Raw genomic sequence first — 17672 nt, 5'->3', positions numbered from 1 at the left:
GTAGGTTAATCTCTTCTTTTTTTTTTTTTTCTAATTTTATTTTATTTTTAAACTTTACATAATTGTATTTGTTTTGCCAAATATCAAAATGAATCCGCCACAGGTATACATGTGTTCCCCATCCTGAACCCTCCTCCCTCCTCCCTCCCCATACCATCCCTCTGGGTCGTCCCAGTGCACTAGCCCCAAGCATCCAGTATCGTGCATCGAACCTGGACTGGCAACTCGTTTCTTACATGATATTTTACATGTTTCAATGCCATTCTCCCAAATCTTCCCACCCTCTCCCTCTCCCACAGAGTCCATAAGACTGTTCTATACATCAGTGTCTCTTTTGCTGTCTCGTACACCGGGTTATCGTTACCATCTTTCTAAATTCCATATATATACGTTAGTATATTGTATTTATGTTTTTCCTTCTGGCTTACTTCACTCTGTATAATAGGCTCCAGTTTCATCCATCTCATTAGAACTGATTCAAATGTATTCTTTTTAATGGCTGAGTAATACTCCATTGTGTATATGTACCACGGCTTTCTTATCCATTCATCTCATCCATTCATCTCATCCATCCATCAACATCTAGGTTGCTTCCATGTCCTGGCTATTATAAACAGTGCTGCGATGAACATTGGGGTACACGTGTCTCTTTCCCTTCTGGTGTCCTCAGTGTGTATGCCCAGCAGTGGGATTGCTGGATCATAAGGCAATTCTATTTCCAGTTTTTTAAGGAATCTCCACACTGTTCTCCATAGTGGCTGTACTAGTTTGCATTCCCACCAACAGTGTAAGAGGGTTCCCTTTTTTCCACACCCTCTCCAGCATTTATTATTTGTAGACTTTTGGATTGCAGCCATTCTGACTGGTGTGAAATGGTACCTCATTGTGGTTTTGATTTGCATTTCTCTGATAATGAGTGATGTTGAGCATCTTTTCATGTGTTTGTTAGCCATCTGTATGTCTTCTTTGGAGAAATGTCTATTTAGTTCTTTAGCCCATTTTTTGATTGGGTCGTTTATTTTTCTGGAGTTGAGCTGTAGGAGTTGCTTGTATATTTTTGAGATTAGTTGTTTGTCGGTTGTTTCATTTGCTATTATTTTCTCCCATTCTGAAGGCTGTCTTTTCACCTTGCTAATAGTTTCCTTTGATGTGCAGAAGCTTTTAAGGTTAATTAGGTCCCATTTGTTTATTTTTGCTTTTATTTCCAATATTCTGGGAGGTGGGTCATAGAAGATCCTGCTGTGATGTATGTCGGAGAGTGTTTTGCCTATGTTCTCCTCTAGGAGTTTTATAGTTTCTGGTCTTACATTTAGATCTTTAATCCATTTTGAGTTTATTTTTGTGTATGGTGTTAGAAAGTGGTCTAGTTTCATTCTTTTACAAGTGGTTGACCAGATTTCCCAGCACCACTTGTTAAAGAGATTGTCTTTAATCCATTGTATATTCTTGCCTCCTTTGTCAAAGATGCGTTAATCTCTTCTATTCACAGGTGGGCATGGACAAACTATCTCTCCAGGAGCTGAACAAAGGCACTTTAGTTTACAGTCAAGCAGAGGGGCAGGGTCCTCCAAGCAAGCCATTGAGTATGATTATAATAATAAAATGAAGTCAAAAAAGTAGTTTCCAACATGGAGTCAGAATTGGGTTCCTTCCTGCAACACCTCTACTAAATTTAAGTAAGAAAGGAAATGGGCTTAATCGTTTTGTCCAGAAAGAAAGCCTCATAATTCATCAATTTGAGGACATCTCCCTGGTGGCCCAGTGGCTAAGACTCTGTATTCCCAATGCAGGGGGCCTGGCTTCAATCCCACCTCAGGGAACCAGATTCCACCCCCATGATGCAACTGAAGATCCCTAGTACTACAGCTAAGACCCAGAGCAAACAAATAAATAAATATATTTAAGTTCATCAATTGCAGTAAAAAATTTTCCAAAGATTTATATTCAATCACAGATAGTGAGGGGTAGGATTTAAGTTCAAGTCTGGAACCTAAGTCTAGAAGATTTTCCACCAATGCTACTACCATTGTTAATACATGAAAGACAGAGAGAGATCATGCAGCTGATTTTGGACAAATGAGTAAATATGTTTCATTATTTAATCAAATAAGATAACATTAAATATTTTAAATGAGATAAGATCCAAGTTAATCTCATTAAACATTTCTTGCAAAAGTTATAACATTCCACAGAAGTATGAGGAAGGAATGTATTGTTTATATTTTACTCTAATATAGCAATCATAACAAGGCATATATGATATAATCTAAAATATGTTGAATTATTATAAGAGTTTTTAAGCAAGGCTGTGTAAAGTGGCAGCTCCAGGGGTCCCTTCTTTCCCTTTGCAGGTCCACGTTTCTCTTTTCTCAGTTTTTCAATTATCCAATGCTGATGGCTTGTTTTAAATCTTCTAGAAATTCTTCAATTTCTGGCTCACTGACGGTGATTTTCAAATATGTGTAATCCTTCCGTGATTTCAATAGGATTTAGGAAAAGAGCATGGTTTCGACCCATCAACTTGAACTATAAACATTAGCCTTGATTAAATAGTGATTACAGTAAAAAAAAGATCTAGTATAAACATTTTAAAAAAGCAAACATGTGAAAGAAATTCATCACTGAAGTATGACTAACAGCAGAGGAATGAAATGAACTCTAAGGTATTAGGAAATGTTAACAGCTGACTTTAGCAGATAATAGTACATAATTAAGAGGAATTTTTAATTCCTTATGAAAATTGTGATTAAAACTAGTGACATCAAGAAACCATTGCATCCTGTCTTCCACTAAGCAGGTACTTAGTAATTATTGATTAACTTAATAGACAACAGTCAAAAATGCTCTGGGAGCTAATCCAAGATCAAATATAAAATTCAGTCACCCGATATATAAAATTTTATTTTATTAACAAATATATCTATTTATAAAATCCTACTTATAAAACTAGGAGCTGTCTAAAAGCTAGAGCGCCTCTAACCCAAATGCTTTTTCAATAGGACCATTCTAACCAATTTGCAGCTCGAGCTAACTCTTGAGTCCTTTTTCCATATCTTAAGATATTTTCCATATCTTACTCGATTTTTAAATATAATTACAAATATATTATTATCATATTGCTATATAACTATGAAATTTTCGAGTTGGAATCTCACTCGTTTTAAATGAAATCTGATAACAATTTTCTACTACGGGTAAACCAGCAGTTAACCTTGAAGACTGGAAAGCAACAGTTTAAGTTGGCTGATTAATTTTTCTGGAACCATCAAAGGAGAGAGTAAACCTTGTCTTTTTTTTTTTCTTCTTCTTCTTAGTAAGCACCCCCCCCCCCCCCACTTAATAAATGACTACGAGTTTTGCAGAGATCTTTCTAGCTTCAAGCTTTATTTTACGTATGAATAACCTGGGTCTTGTTACATGCAATTCATGCCGATTGACGTTGTTGTTGCTAAGTCTTTAAATTGTGTCTCACTCTTTTGCAGATACCATGGACTGTAAAAATGCGAGGCTCCTCCGTCTATGAGATTTCCCAGACAGTTCTGGAGTTGTCATTTCCTTCTCCAGGGGATCTTCCCAACTCAGGGATCGAACCCCTTTTCTTGCCCTCTTCTGTATCCGCAGGCAGAATTCTTTATCACTGCATCTGGGAAGCCGTTAAAAGCAATTGGAATAGGCAGGTTTGACAGGGTCTCCAGTGGGCAACTGTGATAATAACCACCAAGTGATACTGCAAGTATGAACCCCGTCCTTTGCATAGGGAAGGTATAAACTCTCAACTATCTGAGGTCTCTCAACTCTCTTTAACCCTAAAGATTTGGTCCAAGTGCGCTTTCCATTTTGTAACGAAATAGCTTCCACAGAATGTTAATCTTGTTAATCTCCCCCGCTTTCCAATGGGACAAAAGACGCAATTCAGGATCTCAGCTCCACCTTCCATTCTAGTTTGTCCTAGGACGGCTTAGGGGACCAAGGTAGGTGTCTAAGAACCCAGGTCAGGCCTCTGCCGCCGGTCCCGGTCAGCCGAAAAAACCCACACCGGAGACCCCTGGAATGCCCAGTAGCTCTCAGTCACCAATGCCTGCCCTTACCAGGATCGCGCGGCCCCGCCCCCAACGCGCGGCCATCCATTGGCCCGGAGGCCGCCGGGCGTGACGTCAGTCTCCGCCTTGCCGCTTTCTGGTCCCGCCCCGCGAGGTGGTCTGGCGGTTTGGTCTGGAGCAGCTGAAACCGGTTTGAGCGGAGCCGCTTCCTGTTGCTTGGTGCCGCTGCGGGCTGCCTGAGGGAGCGCTGGCGAGGTGCTGACTGCCGGCGCCCGGCACCTCGGCCTGCGACTCTGACTGTCGGGCGCGGAGTCGGTGGTGGCGCTGACCCGGGGACCCAGCAGGTGAGGTGGGAGGCCGGGTGGGCTGGGCGCTCGGTGCGGGGCCCTTGGCTGTCGCTCACGTTGCGGCAGAGCTGTCAGGGCTACGCGGCGGAGCGGGGGGCGAGTCGTGGGCAGGATCCCCCGCCCCGGACGGGCAGCCGGTCTGGAAACAGCGGCCTGGAGGTTTGCTTCTGTAAATCCTGTAAATACATGTTTATTGTATTTATCGTTTGCTGCCGCGATTACGCTGTGCTGCCTAGTGCTTAGTTCCCGTACGAAAATTCTGTAGCGTTTTCGGTAATACCAGAATGCATAGAGCATGAGACCACCTAAGTATTGGAAGAACCATTTAGGGAACGAAGAAACGTAAATGCAGCAGGACTCGCTCACCGCCACTCTCTGACTTCAGAAGTAATTCGTAGTGTTTTGACAACTGCTGCTTTTCTGAAATTGCTTATCCAAGTAGTCTAGGGCGTGCTTGTATAGTTCAGTTACTCCAAGAAACCGAAGTGCCTTACTTTTTTAGGAAAAGGTTCCAGTAATAGACATCAGTACCCCTGATACAATTTTAAGACAGCTGCCTCTTTTTCTAAAGCTCTACTTTTTCCAAGCTCTTCAAAACCTAGTTCATCGATCCCCCTCTTTTCCCCTTCCCCGGTTATAAAGGAAATCAGGCATGAATCATGAATTCAGTCACGAAGTGTGGTTATCTTTCACCATTGAGACAGCGGTCTAGTCTGATGTAACACATAGAGGAACTGGTTGGGTGTTTGGGCTTGATGTTTTCTTCATACTTTTCTGTTGCCCTTCCTATTTCTGCGCAATTTCTATCCACTACTCCCCTCCCGGCCCCTTCTCCGCCCCGCCTCCCCCCTCGCGCCCCCCCCCCCCCGCCACGTCTTGCTGCATTTCTGACAGTTGTGACTTAGCTGAGAAATAAATACAAGTTATCAGTCCTTTTTCCAACGCCTAACGTTCTGGGTAAAAGTAAGTAACATAAGGTAAAACAAACAGGTAAAACTGCGCATGGTTCGGTCCGTTCTTGACATCACTAGCGAGAACTGATATTCTAGACAAGATGAGATTAGGAAAGTTCGACTCAAATAATGACCACAAAGGATATTTCAGTGGCAGAGTGAGTAAAATTTGATATGTGCAAATAGTAAGTTGATGAATCAAATCTTTGTGTATAACTTAACCAGGAAAAATAAATATATGAAAATAATATCTAGATGAAATGAAAAAAACTTTGGAGTGGTTTTCTGGCATTGTGTAGAAAGATGATTAACGAGTTTCCTGGCTTAATGAAGTCTTCAGAACTGCTTTCTTAATAAAAAACCCATCATGTCTGTGCCCAGTCGTGTCCGACTCTTTGCGACCCTGTGGACTGTAGCCCACCAGGCTCCTCTGTCCATGGGATTCTCCAGGCAAGAATACTGGAGTGGGTTGCCATTTCCTTCTCCAGGTGATCTTCCCAACCCAGGGGTCGAACCGAGGTCTCCCGCATTGCAGACAGACAGCTTTAACCTCTGAGCCACCAGGGAAGCCTCTTCATGTCTATGTACACTTGATTAAAGTATTGACTCAGTATACTGGGGTTGGACTAGAGGGATCATAATGATCCTCCACCAGGATAAGCAGAAGTTAGCTCAGGAAAGTATAGGCATTTATATATTGCTTTCTAATACGCATTTAGGAGGCAAAGCTGTTGGAGCCTAGAGAATTGGAAACTGCTTTTTTTTTGGAAAAATATTTGAAGGAAAACAGTGAAATATGTCTTTTTGGCTAGGAAAAAAATACATTTTTGCTGAAAATATCTGTGACTTCAGTTTAGTTCTAAATTGTACCTCTGTTTGTTGAAATCTCTCTTTTGTTCCCTAAGCTTGCAAGCCGGTAAAGGAATATGTTAGAATAATTTATTTTACAAAAAGAATAAAGTAAAACTTACTTTGCCAGGTAGTATTTTTGAAGTATTTTTAAAATGTAAATTACAGTTTCATTTTGCAAATTATTCGAGTCCTTAAAAATGTGTTAAAATAGTGTTAAATGCAACTCAAAGTCTCAGATGAGAATGCTGTTTAATACTTACCTTCAGAAAGCAAAAAATGGAGGTTATGTTTAAAACCAAACCAGAAACATATCTCAGGAAGCATGTTTTGTACGTGAGGGTATAGGTGAATTAGTTAAATTACATATTCAGTCAGCTCCTGTATATAAAATGACTAGCATTTTCCATCTTACTCTTTTATGTATCTAGAAGATCTGTCCCTGTTCAAGTTGAGATTCCCTTTGCATATTTGGAAGAAGAGGAAATTTTGGTTGTGTAAATTTTTTGTTCCATGACAAAACAGTATTTTACTTTGGTGGTAGCAGGGTGCCAAAAGGGTATACTTCAGTCCTGCACCAGAATTTTGGCCTCTGTCCACCATCAAGTAAACTGCTGTAGGAGCAGCTCTGCAGGCTTTTATTTGGAATGGCCTTAAATTTGGACAGTGCGGGGAGTGGAACTTAAACAGATTATATGATTTTTTTGGCAATTCAAGTTGGGGATGATGCATTGTTGACACCCAGTGAGGTTTTTTTTAGAGGGGTGGGGTTAATTTTGTGCTTGTGTATGCAGCTTTGGTATATAGTACATAATGTAAACTGCAGCTGTTTCCACCCAAGTTACTGTAGCCACTCTTACAAGCAACCTTAATAATGAGAGGCTCAACTGTAATCAGCTAATTCCCTTTTCATAAAATTTAATGCAGTAGAAATTTAGATATTTTTTACTAGGTGTTGATTTTAATACATAGGAATAATTATATCTGTTTCCCTAAAATTGGTTAAAACAGTTACTTAAAATTGATCAACAAATAATCAAGCACCAATTTTTAATTATATACATGAGATTGTTCTTAGTAACTGTGGCAGTAAGCATTGGGTGAAAGTTCAGGTTATATGTTGAGATTGGTTATTCAGCAGTTTGCTGGATGATAGAGCTTTTTGCTTTGTCTCAATTCAGTAACTTAAAAAGCCTAGTTTTTTAGATAACCTTAAGGTTTCTGCTTGATTGATGTAGATAAATGTAAGAGATAAATTAAAAGTAGATTGCAGTGCTTCAATGAATCATTTATTTATTAGGAAAGAAAATCATCCTATTCTTAGGGTTATACTCAGATTCGTATCAGGTTATTTGAGTTATATAGGTTAAATGGCCAGTAACAATCTAGAACTAATTTTAGGTTTAAAACATTCTTTGGCTGTGCTCAAACTGGATGTATTAATATTTTTTAAATAGATCAGGTTTACTCTTAGACATAGAAAATAGATTAGCATATGTGGTTTGATCAAGGACAGGTTTTTTTTTTTTCCCTCCAGTGTGGAATCTTGGGTTTTCTAGCTGAATAAATAGAGTTACTAAATAGGGATTTCTTTAGACAAGTGACAGGAAACCACGTTGACTGATGGTCTTCCTGGTGGCTTAGATGGTAAAGAACCCGCCTGCAATGTGGGAGACCTGGATTCAATCCCTGGTTTGGGAGGATCACCTGGAGAAGGGAATGGCTACCCACTCCTAGCCTGGAGATTTCCATGGACAGAGGAGCCTGGTGGGCTACAGTCTGGTGTTGCCAAGAGTCCCACACGACTAAGCGACTTTGACTTCACTTGATTAGTTTATTTAGTATATTTACATTTTATAATTGATGTAGGTGAGATGATGCATAGTGACTCTTGATTTTCATTGCAGCCCCCACGAGGGTTAGTTATTAGAGATTCCTCATCCTTAGCCCTCTTGATACTTGGAGCTGGATAATTATTTCTGGAGCGCTGTTCTATGCATTATATGGTGTTGAGCAGCACTCCTAGCTTTTACCACTAGATGCCAGGAGCATCACCCACAGTTGTGGCAACCAGAAATGTCTCCTGACATTGCCAGATACCCTTAGAGGACAAAATTGCTTCCAGTGGCAACTGCTGCTTTAGATCTGTCTGCTTTGCCTTGAAAGTGTGGTTAACTGTGGGTGTTAGTGTTCATTAAATGACCATTGCGGAGTTGTGCATGTGTTCACAGGGAGGGGAAGGGAGCATAGCAAAAGTGGAAGAATGAATAGCTGAGAAAGGTACTTGAGGATTTTTTTTTTGAAATAAAATGTATAAATGCAAATAAACAGTACTTAAGCTGAAAAATTAATGGAAATGACATTAAGACATTGGAGTTCTTTTAGGAACATTGATGGATTGAGGGTACAAAAGTTTTTTTGGAGGTGTTGGGATAGCTTATGTACAATATGATGTGGCCTTTTGTGTGGAGTATGTGTTCTTTCTATATTTAAATTCTATAAACTGCGTGAGAATTGATGTACATTAAAGTCTTTAAAAATTTCCTATCTTAAGTACTTAAATAAAGAGATGGTAAGGTGAATAAGTTGGTTAGGCTGGGAAAAACAGCAAAGAAATGGAAAGCAAGCTGGAGCGAAGATGTGGCTAAAGGAGTAAAGGACACCAGGAGCTTAGGGATTTAGATTTCTGTAAAATAATGGAAGTGATTCTAAGCCAGGGAAGTGAGAAGCATTCTAATTGACATAAAAATGTATTGTTGGAAAGTGATTGGAAGACAAAATATAAGTAGGAGGCTTGAGTTTTTAAAGAAGTTTAAACTTAGAAAGGCATGTATGTAAGATAAATTTGTATCTACAGGGTTTGGTAATAGATTACAGAGTTGAGACTATGGGACTGGAGTAATGATGGCCCTATAGTTAATAAAGAGAAACTTGAAAAGCGATTTGTAGGGCAATGAGTTTTGTCTTTTTTAAGCTATCAGGTCATTTAGAAGCAGATTCTCAAACTTGTTACGAAACATAACCAGTTTTTCAGTGGATGGTGCTTAAGTTCTTTGAATGTTTTCTTGTTATTAAAATTGGAACCTTCTTACCTTGAGCCAAGCTTTTTTCTGTCTGTAGTTGTGTGTGTGTGTATATTTCCCTCCACTGTAAACATGAGCCTGGTCAGGAAAGATAGGTGGAGTTCAAAACAGCTGCTTATTAGAGGAGTAACTGTGTGACAAGATAGTCTTGAATTCTAAGAAGAAAAAAAGCTTGGATACACTTGTTTTGCAGTTTTTTTCTGGTCCATGCATTCTTACAGAATAGGTTTGTAACATTAGGCCCTAAGACTTGCTGGGTAATTCCCAAATAATTCAGTCTCTCTAGTCTCTGAAATCTTTTGCTCACAGTTGAGATTCATTTTTGTTTTGTGCTTTTTAGCTTATTTCTTGGTGGTAGCTATCTAGATGTACTATAAATGACATCATCTTTTTCTTTATAGCACGACATCCTAAAATAAATCCATCAGAATGACACCTTCTCAGGTTACCTTTGAAATAAGAGGAACTCTTTTACCAGGTATTGTAAAGCTTTACTTTTAAACATTTTTAAAAATTACATTTTCCTTATCTGGATTATCTTAAATATAGAGTTGTTACTAGAGTGGACCTAATTTTTATTTATTTTTTAAATATCTTTCTAATTTTTAGATGAAAGTATCTTCAGGGCATGCCTGATAACGGAAATGTGCTTGGAGCATAGTAAGCCCAAGGAAAAAAACAAAAAGCTGTCTCAAATAGTGTCTTATTCTCATATTTTCCAGGAAAGCTGTGAATTTTGCATAGGATAAAGATATTTGAGCTGTTTTTTTTTGGTCACACCCACGGCTTGTGGGATCTTAGTTGTTCCCTGACTAGGGATTGAACTTGGGCCCTCAGCAGTGAGAGAGGTTTTAAGTTGCATGAAAATGATGGAAATGTTTCTAGTGTGAAAAGTTGGTTAAATATTTGGCTAAGATAAATTTTTTCCTTACTTATACATCTGTTTTTAAAAGCTTCATTGTATTTTTTTGCTATCTACTAAAGCAGTGTGAAATAATTTGAGTGTAAGGTAGCACGTCAGAGCAATCACACCTTGGGCCTTCCCTGGTAGCACAGTGGTTAAGACTCCTTCCTGGCTTCCATTGCAGAGGGCATGAATTCTATCCTCTTTCAATCACTGGTCAGGGAACTAAGATCCTGCATGCCTGCACAGTGTAGCCCAAAAAATGAACAATAGAAAAATACAGTATCATGCCTGGGTTATATACTTCCTTGTTTAATGCACTCTGGTTACACTGGCCAGTCCTCAAATCTGTTGCATTCCTTTTCTCCTTTGGGGCTTTTTCAAATTGTTTTCTTTGTTTAGATCTGTGCCCCTTCCCACTACCTCTTAACTTACTCATTCTATATATCAAGCATCTTTGATCCAGAAGCTATTACAGCACCTGATAGTGTGTGTTTGTCTAACACACATTCTTAGCCAAGATAATATTGGACAGCTCCACCTCTGGGCAAGATTCTGCAGGTTGAAGATTGCTGGTCTCTTGGGTCCAGTACTCACCTCTTGTCCAGTGTGTAATCTCCTTTGTGGAGAGAAGACTGCAGACCTGTATCTTTTATTGACTTTTGTGCATAGGCACTTTAAGCTAGAAGGGGCTGACCATGTCAGACAAAGAAGATGACTGCAGAATTAACTCTAGAGGAGTCAGCTTGACACGATGTAATTCCTGAAGGACTAGAGGGAAGATAGTGGTAGATGTGAATGTAGCTGAATCTAAGTAAGAGGAAAGGAAGTGGATGGACAAGAAGGACTGTCACCTTCTGCCTAAATCTTGTGTTCCTCCTCAAAACAACGAGGATGTATTCTCTGCTAAATGTGGAGAGAGTGCAGAGAGGGGTGAAGTTAGAGGGAAAAAGTTAAAAATATGTGGCAGTACTGTTTGAAATTCCTTTAGTTAGCATTCAAGTCTCTTGATAAATGAAAGCCAATGAAAGAAAGAGGCCTATTCTAGTAAAAAGTTTCCCTTTTTTCCTCATAGAAGCCATATTCAAAGGCAATCAGCAGAAAGAGTAACATTGTAGGAGGGTGTTGGTTAAATGCAGGAGCTTTTATATAGAAGGAAAGTAACCAAGTTTGTCCAGGTTTCACTTTTTTCCATGTCTGATACATGTTCTTTCCAGAACAAAGAGTAGCTACTGTTTTGTGTGGGAATAGGAAATAACTGAGTCCATGAAAAAGTTTGATGAGACTCTCCTTTATAAAAGAAATATAACAGGCCTGAATCAGTGATTTTTATGATAATCTATACTTTGAGCTAGGAACCATCTCATATGCTATACATATGCATAGCAGCATATGTGATCTTGAGAATAAATATTTGTGCTTTGTTTTTAACAAAAGTGTTTATCTTTTTTTCCTTTACATCAGAAAAGGTAGTGATAACCTAAGTTAATTGCAAAAAAAAAAATCTGATTACTTTAAGGATTGGTGAATATTTTAAAATGAAATCTTTATGTATAACCACCGTATGCCTTTATAGACATGTATTTAGAACCCTGAAAACTTCTGAATGACTACCACACTTGTGATTTTAGTTAAGTTTTAGATAGTCCAAGTATACAAAATGCTCATGCAGGTCGCCAAAGCCAAGTATAGCTTCAGTCTTACTGGAATAGTGTCCAAAGCTTGGAAGCCAAGCTACACAGAGTGTGAAGGAGTTTATCCTGAAGTTTTGTTCATTTGGGCTCAGTTCATTGTCTTTTTCTTCATGAATTTTAATTACAGTAATTCAGAATGTGTTGATATATAAGTTAAAGACTTCTGCATAATTATATTCAAGAACTTGTAGACTTTTGCTAAATGTATGAAATTAGCAAATATAGGTGATGTTGGTTTGTGTGTTGAGAAGTGTTCAGATGAAGTGTGATAGTCTTTTTTTTTTTTTTAAGTAAAGAATACTAGATTTTTCGCTAGTTTTGTATTGAGGGTTTTTTTTTTTAGTGATGGTTACATTGCTCATGTCCCATTGATAATTTTCTTGATCTTTAACTTCTTGATAGCTACTGTTTGAGTTCCTGGAAAATATCAATTATTATTTCTCTAGGATACTTACATGCCTTTAGTGTTTTCCCCTTTAAATTGGAAGCTGCCTTGAAGACAAGGACTGTGGCTTGATCACTTTGTCTTCTTGGTGCTCATTATTGGCTCAGTAAGTAGTTGAAAAATGAAGAAAATTCTGTTCCTGTACATCCTTCCTTTTCTCTGCCTTTGGTTCTGTAGAGGTGGGTCAGATTAATAATGCAGGTATAATCAAAACAGAAAAAAGAAACCCCCCAAAAAACCACACGTGCTAGTGTGTGTGCCACCTGGGTTCAAACCCATTTCTCCAGTGAAGCCCTTTCATCTCTGCTAAAGGGGACTCTGCAGCCTGTTAAACCAGTGCAACTTCCTAAAACAAAATGAGATGTTCCTACTTAACCCATTATGGTTTTTTAGGAGAGGTTTTTGCAATATGTGGAAGCTGTGATGCTTTGGGAAACTGGAATCCTCAAAAAGCTGTGGCTCTTCTTCCAGAGAATGAAACAGGTGAAAGGTAAGCATGGACATGTCATATTACCAAACAATTGTGACATTCAGATTATAAACCTGTTTTTTTTTTTTTAAAGATATCTTGGTGTATTTTTCTTTTAGTTTTTAGCAAACTTATCACATATGCATACAGAGTAAAGTCATTTTACAAACTTTGCTGTAAAAAACAAGTTCCTTTGTTTCTCAGTTTTGACCTCAAATAGTTTCAAGTCTTGGCTGTTAGCTGCATCTTTTGGTACTTAATACCATGTTTCTAAACAGGCTTATATTGTTGTTTCTTATTTTAAAAATCTTTTTAAGACATTGTCTTTGGCTTCTTGGTACATACTCTTTTTAAAAAATGTAGTTTTTGCTTTAGCCTAAGAAATAATTTTCTTGAGACATATATACTATTAAAAGCAGAGAGTAGAACACAGCATTAGAATTTTTAGCTAATGAAATGAGTTCACTACTGACATTAATTACAGCACTAAACTTAGCATGGGTGTGTTGGTGCATTGGAGTGGAGAAAGGAGGGCCTGGGTGCCAGTTCATTTCTGCCATTCTGATTTGGGGCAGATCCCATATCTCTTAAGCCTCAGTTCCATCGTCTACGTGGTAAAGAGGTTAGGATAGAATCAGTGATGTGAACAACGGTAATCCTCTGCCTGCAGATATTTTGAAGTGTTACTGATTGTCAAAATGTATGTGTGGGGGTAAAGGAGAGATGAGATTGCAAGTAGTGTACAAATACATGCAGTGCACCCAGGGAGAAACATCAGATTAGATGATTATTAAGCAGTTCTGCTAAAACTGTGGCCTGTAGACCCAGTGTTAGACAAAAAACATTTTTTATTAGTGCATGATGTGAGAAATGCACAAACTGAGAGCAAGTGTTTAGAAATGCTTACAGCAATTTGACATTGCTAGGACACCGATACATGTAATGGACTTATTGAACTGGATGTGTTGTAGACCAGAAGTATTGGTAGGGTAACAGAAACAGAAACTGGTCCTTCACAGCAGATAGTTTGAGGAGCACAGGGAAATAACAGGGAAAGTAGAACAAGACCATAATGTTCTCTTAGGAAAAGAGAACAAACACACAGAATACCATTTTCCCTGTCATTTGTGTGACACGTTTTCTCAACCAATTCTCTTCTGTTTATATATATATTAAATTCTGTTGACAAACGATATTGGGGTCACAGACAAATGAAATGTTTATTCTCTTCAAGTGGCTATTTTTTCCTTGATTTGTGGATCTGTCACTCTTGTCTGAGGTGAAACCTCATGTCCTTCTGAACTTGTTTACCTCTGCTCTGAATTCTTGATCTGCCCTATTACCTGTCTTCTCATTGCAGTGCCTTCTCTTGTTGTGAAGCAGGGCTCTAGGGCCCGAGGGCTTCAGTAATTGTAGCACGTGGGTGCCATTGTTGTGCACAGGCTTAGTTGCTCCCTGGCATTTGGGATCTTCCAGGACCAGGGACTGAACCCTTGTCTCCTGCATTGGCAGGCAAATTCTTAACCACTAGACCCAGGAAAGTCCTGAAACCACTTTAAAAAATTTATTTTAAAAGGACTTTGCACTTTTAAAAGGGGCTTTTTTAAAAAAGTACATATGCTTAGGCCCTACTCCTGGAAGATGGATAAATAATGCATGGCAGAGGGACCCCAACACATTTTTAAAGCATATTAATTCTACTGTGCACATCTGGGGCAAGTTGCACTTAATCTGGTTGATTTTATCTATGAAATAATACTGGACATTTGCCATAATTTTGGTAGCAGAGATGGGAACTAAGTTTCACCCCAGAGTTGGTGGAATCTGTCTAGAGCCCTGTATTGAAGAGGATTCTGAGGCTTATCAGGGAGAAGTAGTCAGGGCATACGTGCTGAGCATGTGGTCTGTCCTTGCTGTGCAGCAGTGTTTCTCAACCATATGCATCCAGTGTATCGAACTCCATGTGGCCAGGCTTCACCGCAGACCTATGAAACCAGTGTCCCAAGGTGGAGCCAGGACATATGTATTTTATTATTGCCAGGTTAATCTGATTGTTGTAGCTGGAGACCAGGGTTGACAGCTGGTTGTGGGTATTTGTTAGAGACCAGAATTGAGTCAGAGTAAGGGTAATGCCTTAAGTCTGTCTTGGCAGAGCCAGGTGGGGAGCATTGCTGACCATCTGGTATCATGGAAGAACACACGGAGCTCCTGTTTAGTCACTGAACTATTCATGCTGAGTTAATGTTTGGGTAATGATCTATGACATGGGCTCTCAAACTTAAGTGTTCATCATCAGAGCCTGGAGGCTTGTTAAATTACAGAGTGCTTGGGCCCTCCCTGGGAGTTTCCAATTCAGTAGTTTTAGATGTATTCTGAGATTTTGCATTTCTACAAGCTCCTAGGTAATATAGTCCTGGGAGCACACTTTAAATGCTATTCGTCTATGATTTGAAGTTAAAAATTACTTATAATCTTGAACTGTAGTGAATTCTTTAACTATTGAGTCCAAACTTTAGAAATAGCGTTTAGAATATGTTAGAATAGAATAGTTCAAAGGAAGACATTAAGTTGTAAGACTTACTTACAAACAAATAAGACACAGACTCTGCTTGACTTGGGGGGAATAGCTAGAGGCTGGGCAGGAGAATAAGAGACAGTGGAAACAGGCGGTTAAGTCAGTGACCTTAGCCTCAAAGCCTCTTAGCAGCCATGTAACATCCTTAGCTCAGAGAAGGCAGTAGCAACCCACTGCAGTACTCTTGCCTGGAAAATCCCATGGACGGAGGAGCCTGGTAGGCTCCAGTCCATGGGCTCGCTAAGAGTCGGACACGTCGGACACGACTGAGCAACTTCACTTTTACTTTTCACTTTCCTGCATTGGAGAAGGAAATGGCAACCCACTCCAGTGTTCTTGCCTGGAGAATGCCAGGGACAGGGGAGCCTGGTAGGCTCCCGTCTATGGGGTCGCACAGAGTCAGACACGACTGATGCGACTTAGCAGCCGCAGCAGCAGCAACATCCCTAGCTAAGTGAAAAGTGAAGAGATTCAGAAGTCTGCAGTGTTTGCTTGCCTTTTTTTGTTTGGAATATTTCTGGTTCTTTGTATGACTCATTGTTAAGGTCTCAGCTCAGATAGCTCTTGTGAGGTCTCCCTCCAAAATTTGTCCCCTCAGAAAGGTCAGCTAGTCCTTCCTATGTTTGTTTGTCTATTCACGTAAGCAAGCACTCTCCTTGAAGATAAGGCTTTTTCTGCCTTACTCATCACTGTGTTTGATGCCTAAAGCTCAGCTTCTCTGTACATCAGTGCCAAAATGAATCTTGGAGACAAAAGAGTTTTGGTTGAAGTAGAAAAGGACAGCTTTATTGCTTTGCTAGGCAAAGCAGGCCACAATGGGCTAATCCCCTCAAAACTATGTGTCCCAAATTGGGAAAGATAGTCAAAAGTTTTATAGTAATTGCTCAAAGAAGGCGTGATCAGCTCGGTGGACATTTCTTCTGATGGGTGAGGTAAATGGGAGTCAACTTCATAAACCTTCAGGTCTAACTGGTCTGGGGTCTTCATGCTTGTGGGCTGCATACCATTGACTTCTCCCACCTGCAGGGGATTTCAGTATCTGTAAAATAGCTCAAGGATAACTGTTGTATGTATCCTTAGTAGGGAAATAGGACCTTGCCACAAGGCTGCTCTTGACTGTTCCTTTCTCCCTGGTCTTGCATCCCCTCCCTTCCCTAATTAAGAACTGCTGGAATCTGCCCATTGGAACTCAGGGATGGTCATGGAGACTGAATGAAGGTTGTTTATTAATCAAAGAAATGGGGGACACAAAGGTCTTGAGCCCCATAGCTCCATGGGGCCCAGCATGGTATTATGTTCCCAGTTCCCAGTTGATATCAGACCTCGAATAAAAATTTTTGTAGGGATAAATGGTATTGATTACACATCTTACTTGAAGGATTTTATGAATTAATGAAGTCTTGCATTTTAGTTTGATACTGATGCTGCTGCTTTCTTTTTTTCTCACAGCATGTTATGGAAAGCAACCATTGTACTAAGTAGAGGAGTATCAGTTCAGTACCGCTATTTCAAAGGGTGCTTTTTAGAACCAAAGGTATGTTTTCTTTATCTAGTTTCCAGTTTCTTTAGAACACTTCTTTCAAAAGCAAATAAGTTTGGAAACATTAAAAGTAAAATGAGTTTGTTTTGATCAAATAAGGAAAAAGAACTCTAGATTAATAATGTTTCAGTACCCAAAAGAAAGGAAATAGCCACTTCAGAGGCAGACAGTGTGTGCAGTGGAATTTTTTTAAAAGACTAATAGTAAGTATGTTCTGCAGTATTCTTATCATGAAATTGGTTTTAATGATAAATGTTCTTGATAGGTGTGCATTTTCTATAACTTTTGTGAACTAGTTAGTAACCAGTAGTAAGGGTTTTTCTGTTTGTTTCATGTTTTTGATTTGTTTGTGGTACAATATATTTAGAGGAGTATATAGCCAACTTTTAAGTAACTGTTTTAAAAATTATTTCACTGCAGCCAACTCTTAGTGGCTGCATTAACTGCTGTCAAAACTGAAGTCATTCTTTTTAGATTTTTTTCAGTGATGGTGTTGATAAATCAGGATCTTTTCTAAAGGCTTTGAAGTATCAGTTAGCTCTAAATCTGCTTGCTCACAATGGCTTATTATTTTGGGATCATTTTCATTTTTATGTTTAGAAAAGAAAATTGATTCTTTCTTATTTTAAAGATAGTTGCTTGCTGAAAGGATTCTTTTCTTTCAGATTTTTATCTGAGCACACTTTGGGCTGCATGTGAAAAAGAGCTTAAGCAGGAGTCTAGGAAGCAGAATGTGGATTAGATCTTTTTAAAAATGTATTTCCCTGTGGGGT

The 17672-nt window shown here is 39.1% G+C and overlaps 1 protein-coding gene across 4 annotated transcripts in view; it reads left to right on the top strand.

Moving 5' to 3' along the window:
* Positions 1–4216: 4216 nt before the first annotated feature.
* Positions 4217–17672, top strand: part of GPCPD1 (glycerophosphocholine phosphodiesterase 1) — a 64569-nt gene continuing 51113 nt past the window's right edge. The window contains exons 1-4 of one of the 4 annotated variants that reach the window (XM_070381247.1): positions 4217–4384; positions 9674–9750; positions 12709–12805; positions 16809–16893. In XM_070381247.1, coding sequence (XP_070237348.1) covers positions 9702–9750; positions 12709–12805; positions 16809–16893 — 231 coding nt within the window. In that variant the 5' untranslated portion in view covers positions 4217–4384; positions 9674–9701. The remainder of the gene's footprint in view (positions 4385–9673; positions 9751–12708; positions 12806–16808; positions 16894–17672) is intronic. The other 3 variants (XM_005891059.3, XM_070381248.1, XM_070381249.1) reach the window with 3 other exon arrangements.

Source organism: Bos mutus, chromosome 13 (genome assembly GCF_027580195.1).
Source record: "Bos mutus isolate GX-2022 chromosome 13, NWIPB_WYAK_1.1, whole genome shotgun sequence".
NCBI classification, from domain to species: Eukaryota; Metazoa; Chordata; class Mammalia; order Artiodactyla; family Bovidae; genus Bos; species Bos mutus.
This window is presented reverse-complemented; position numbering and strand designations above follow the sequence as displayed.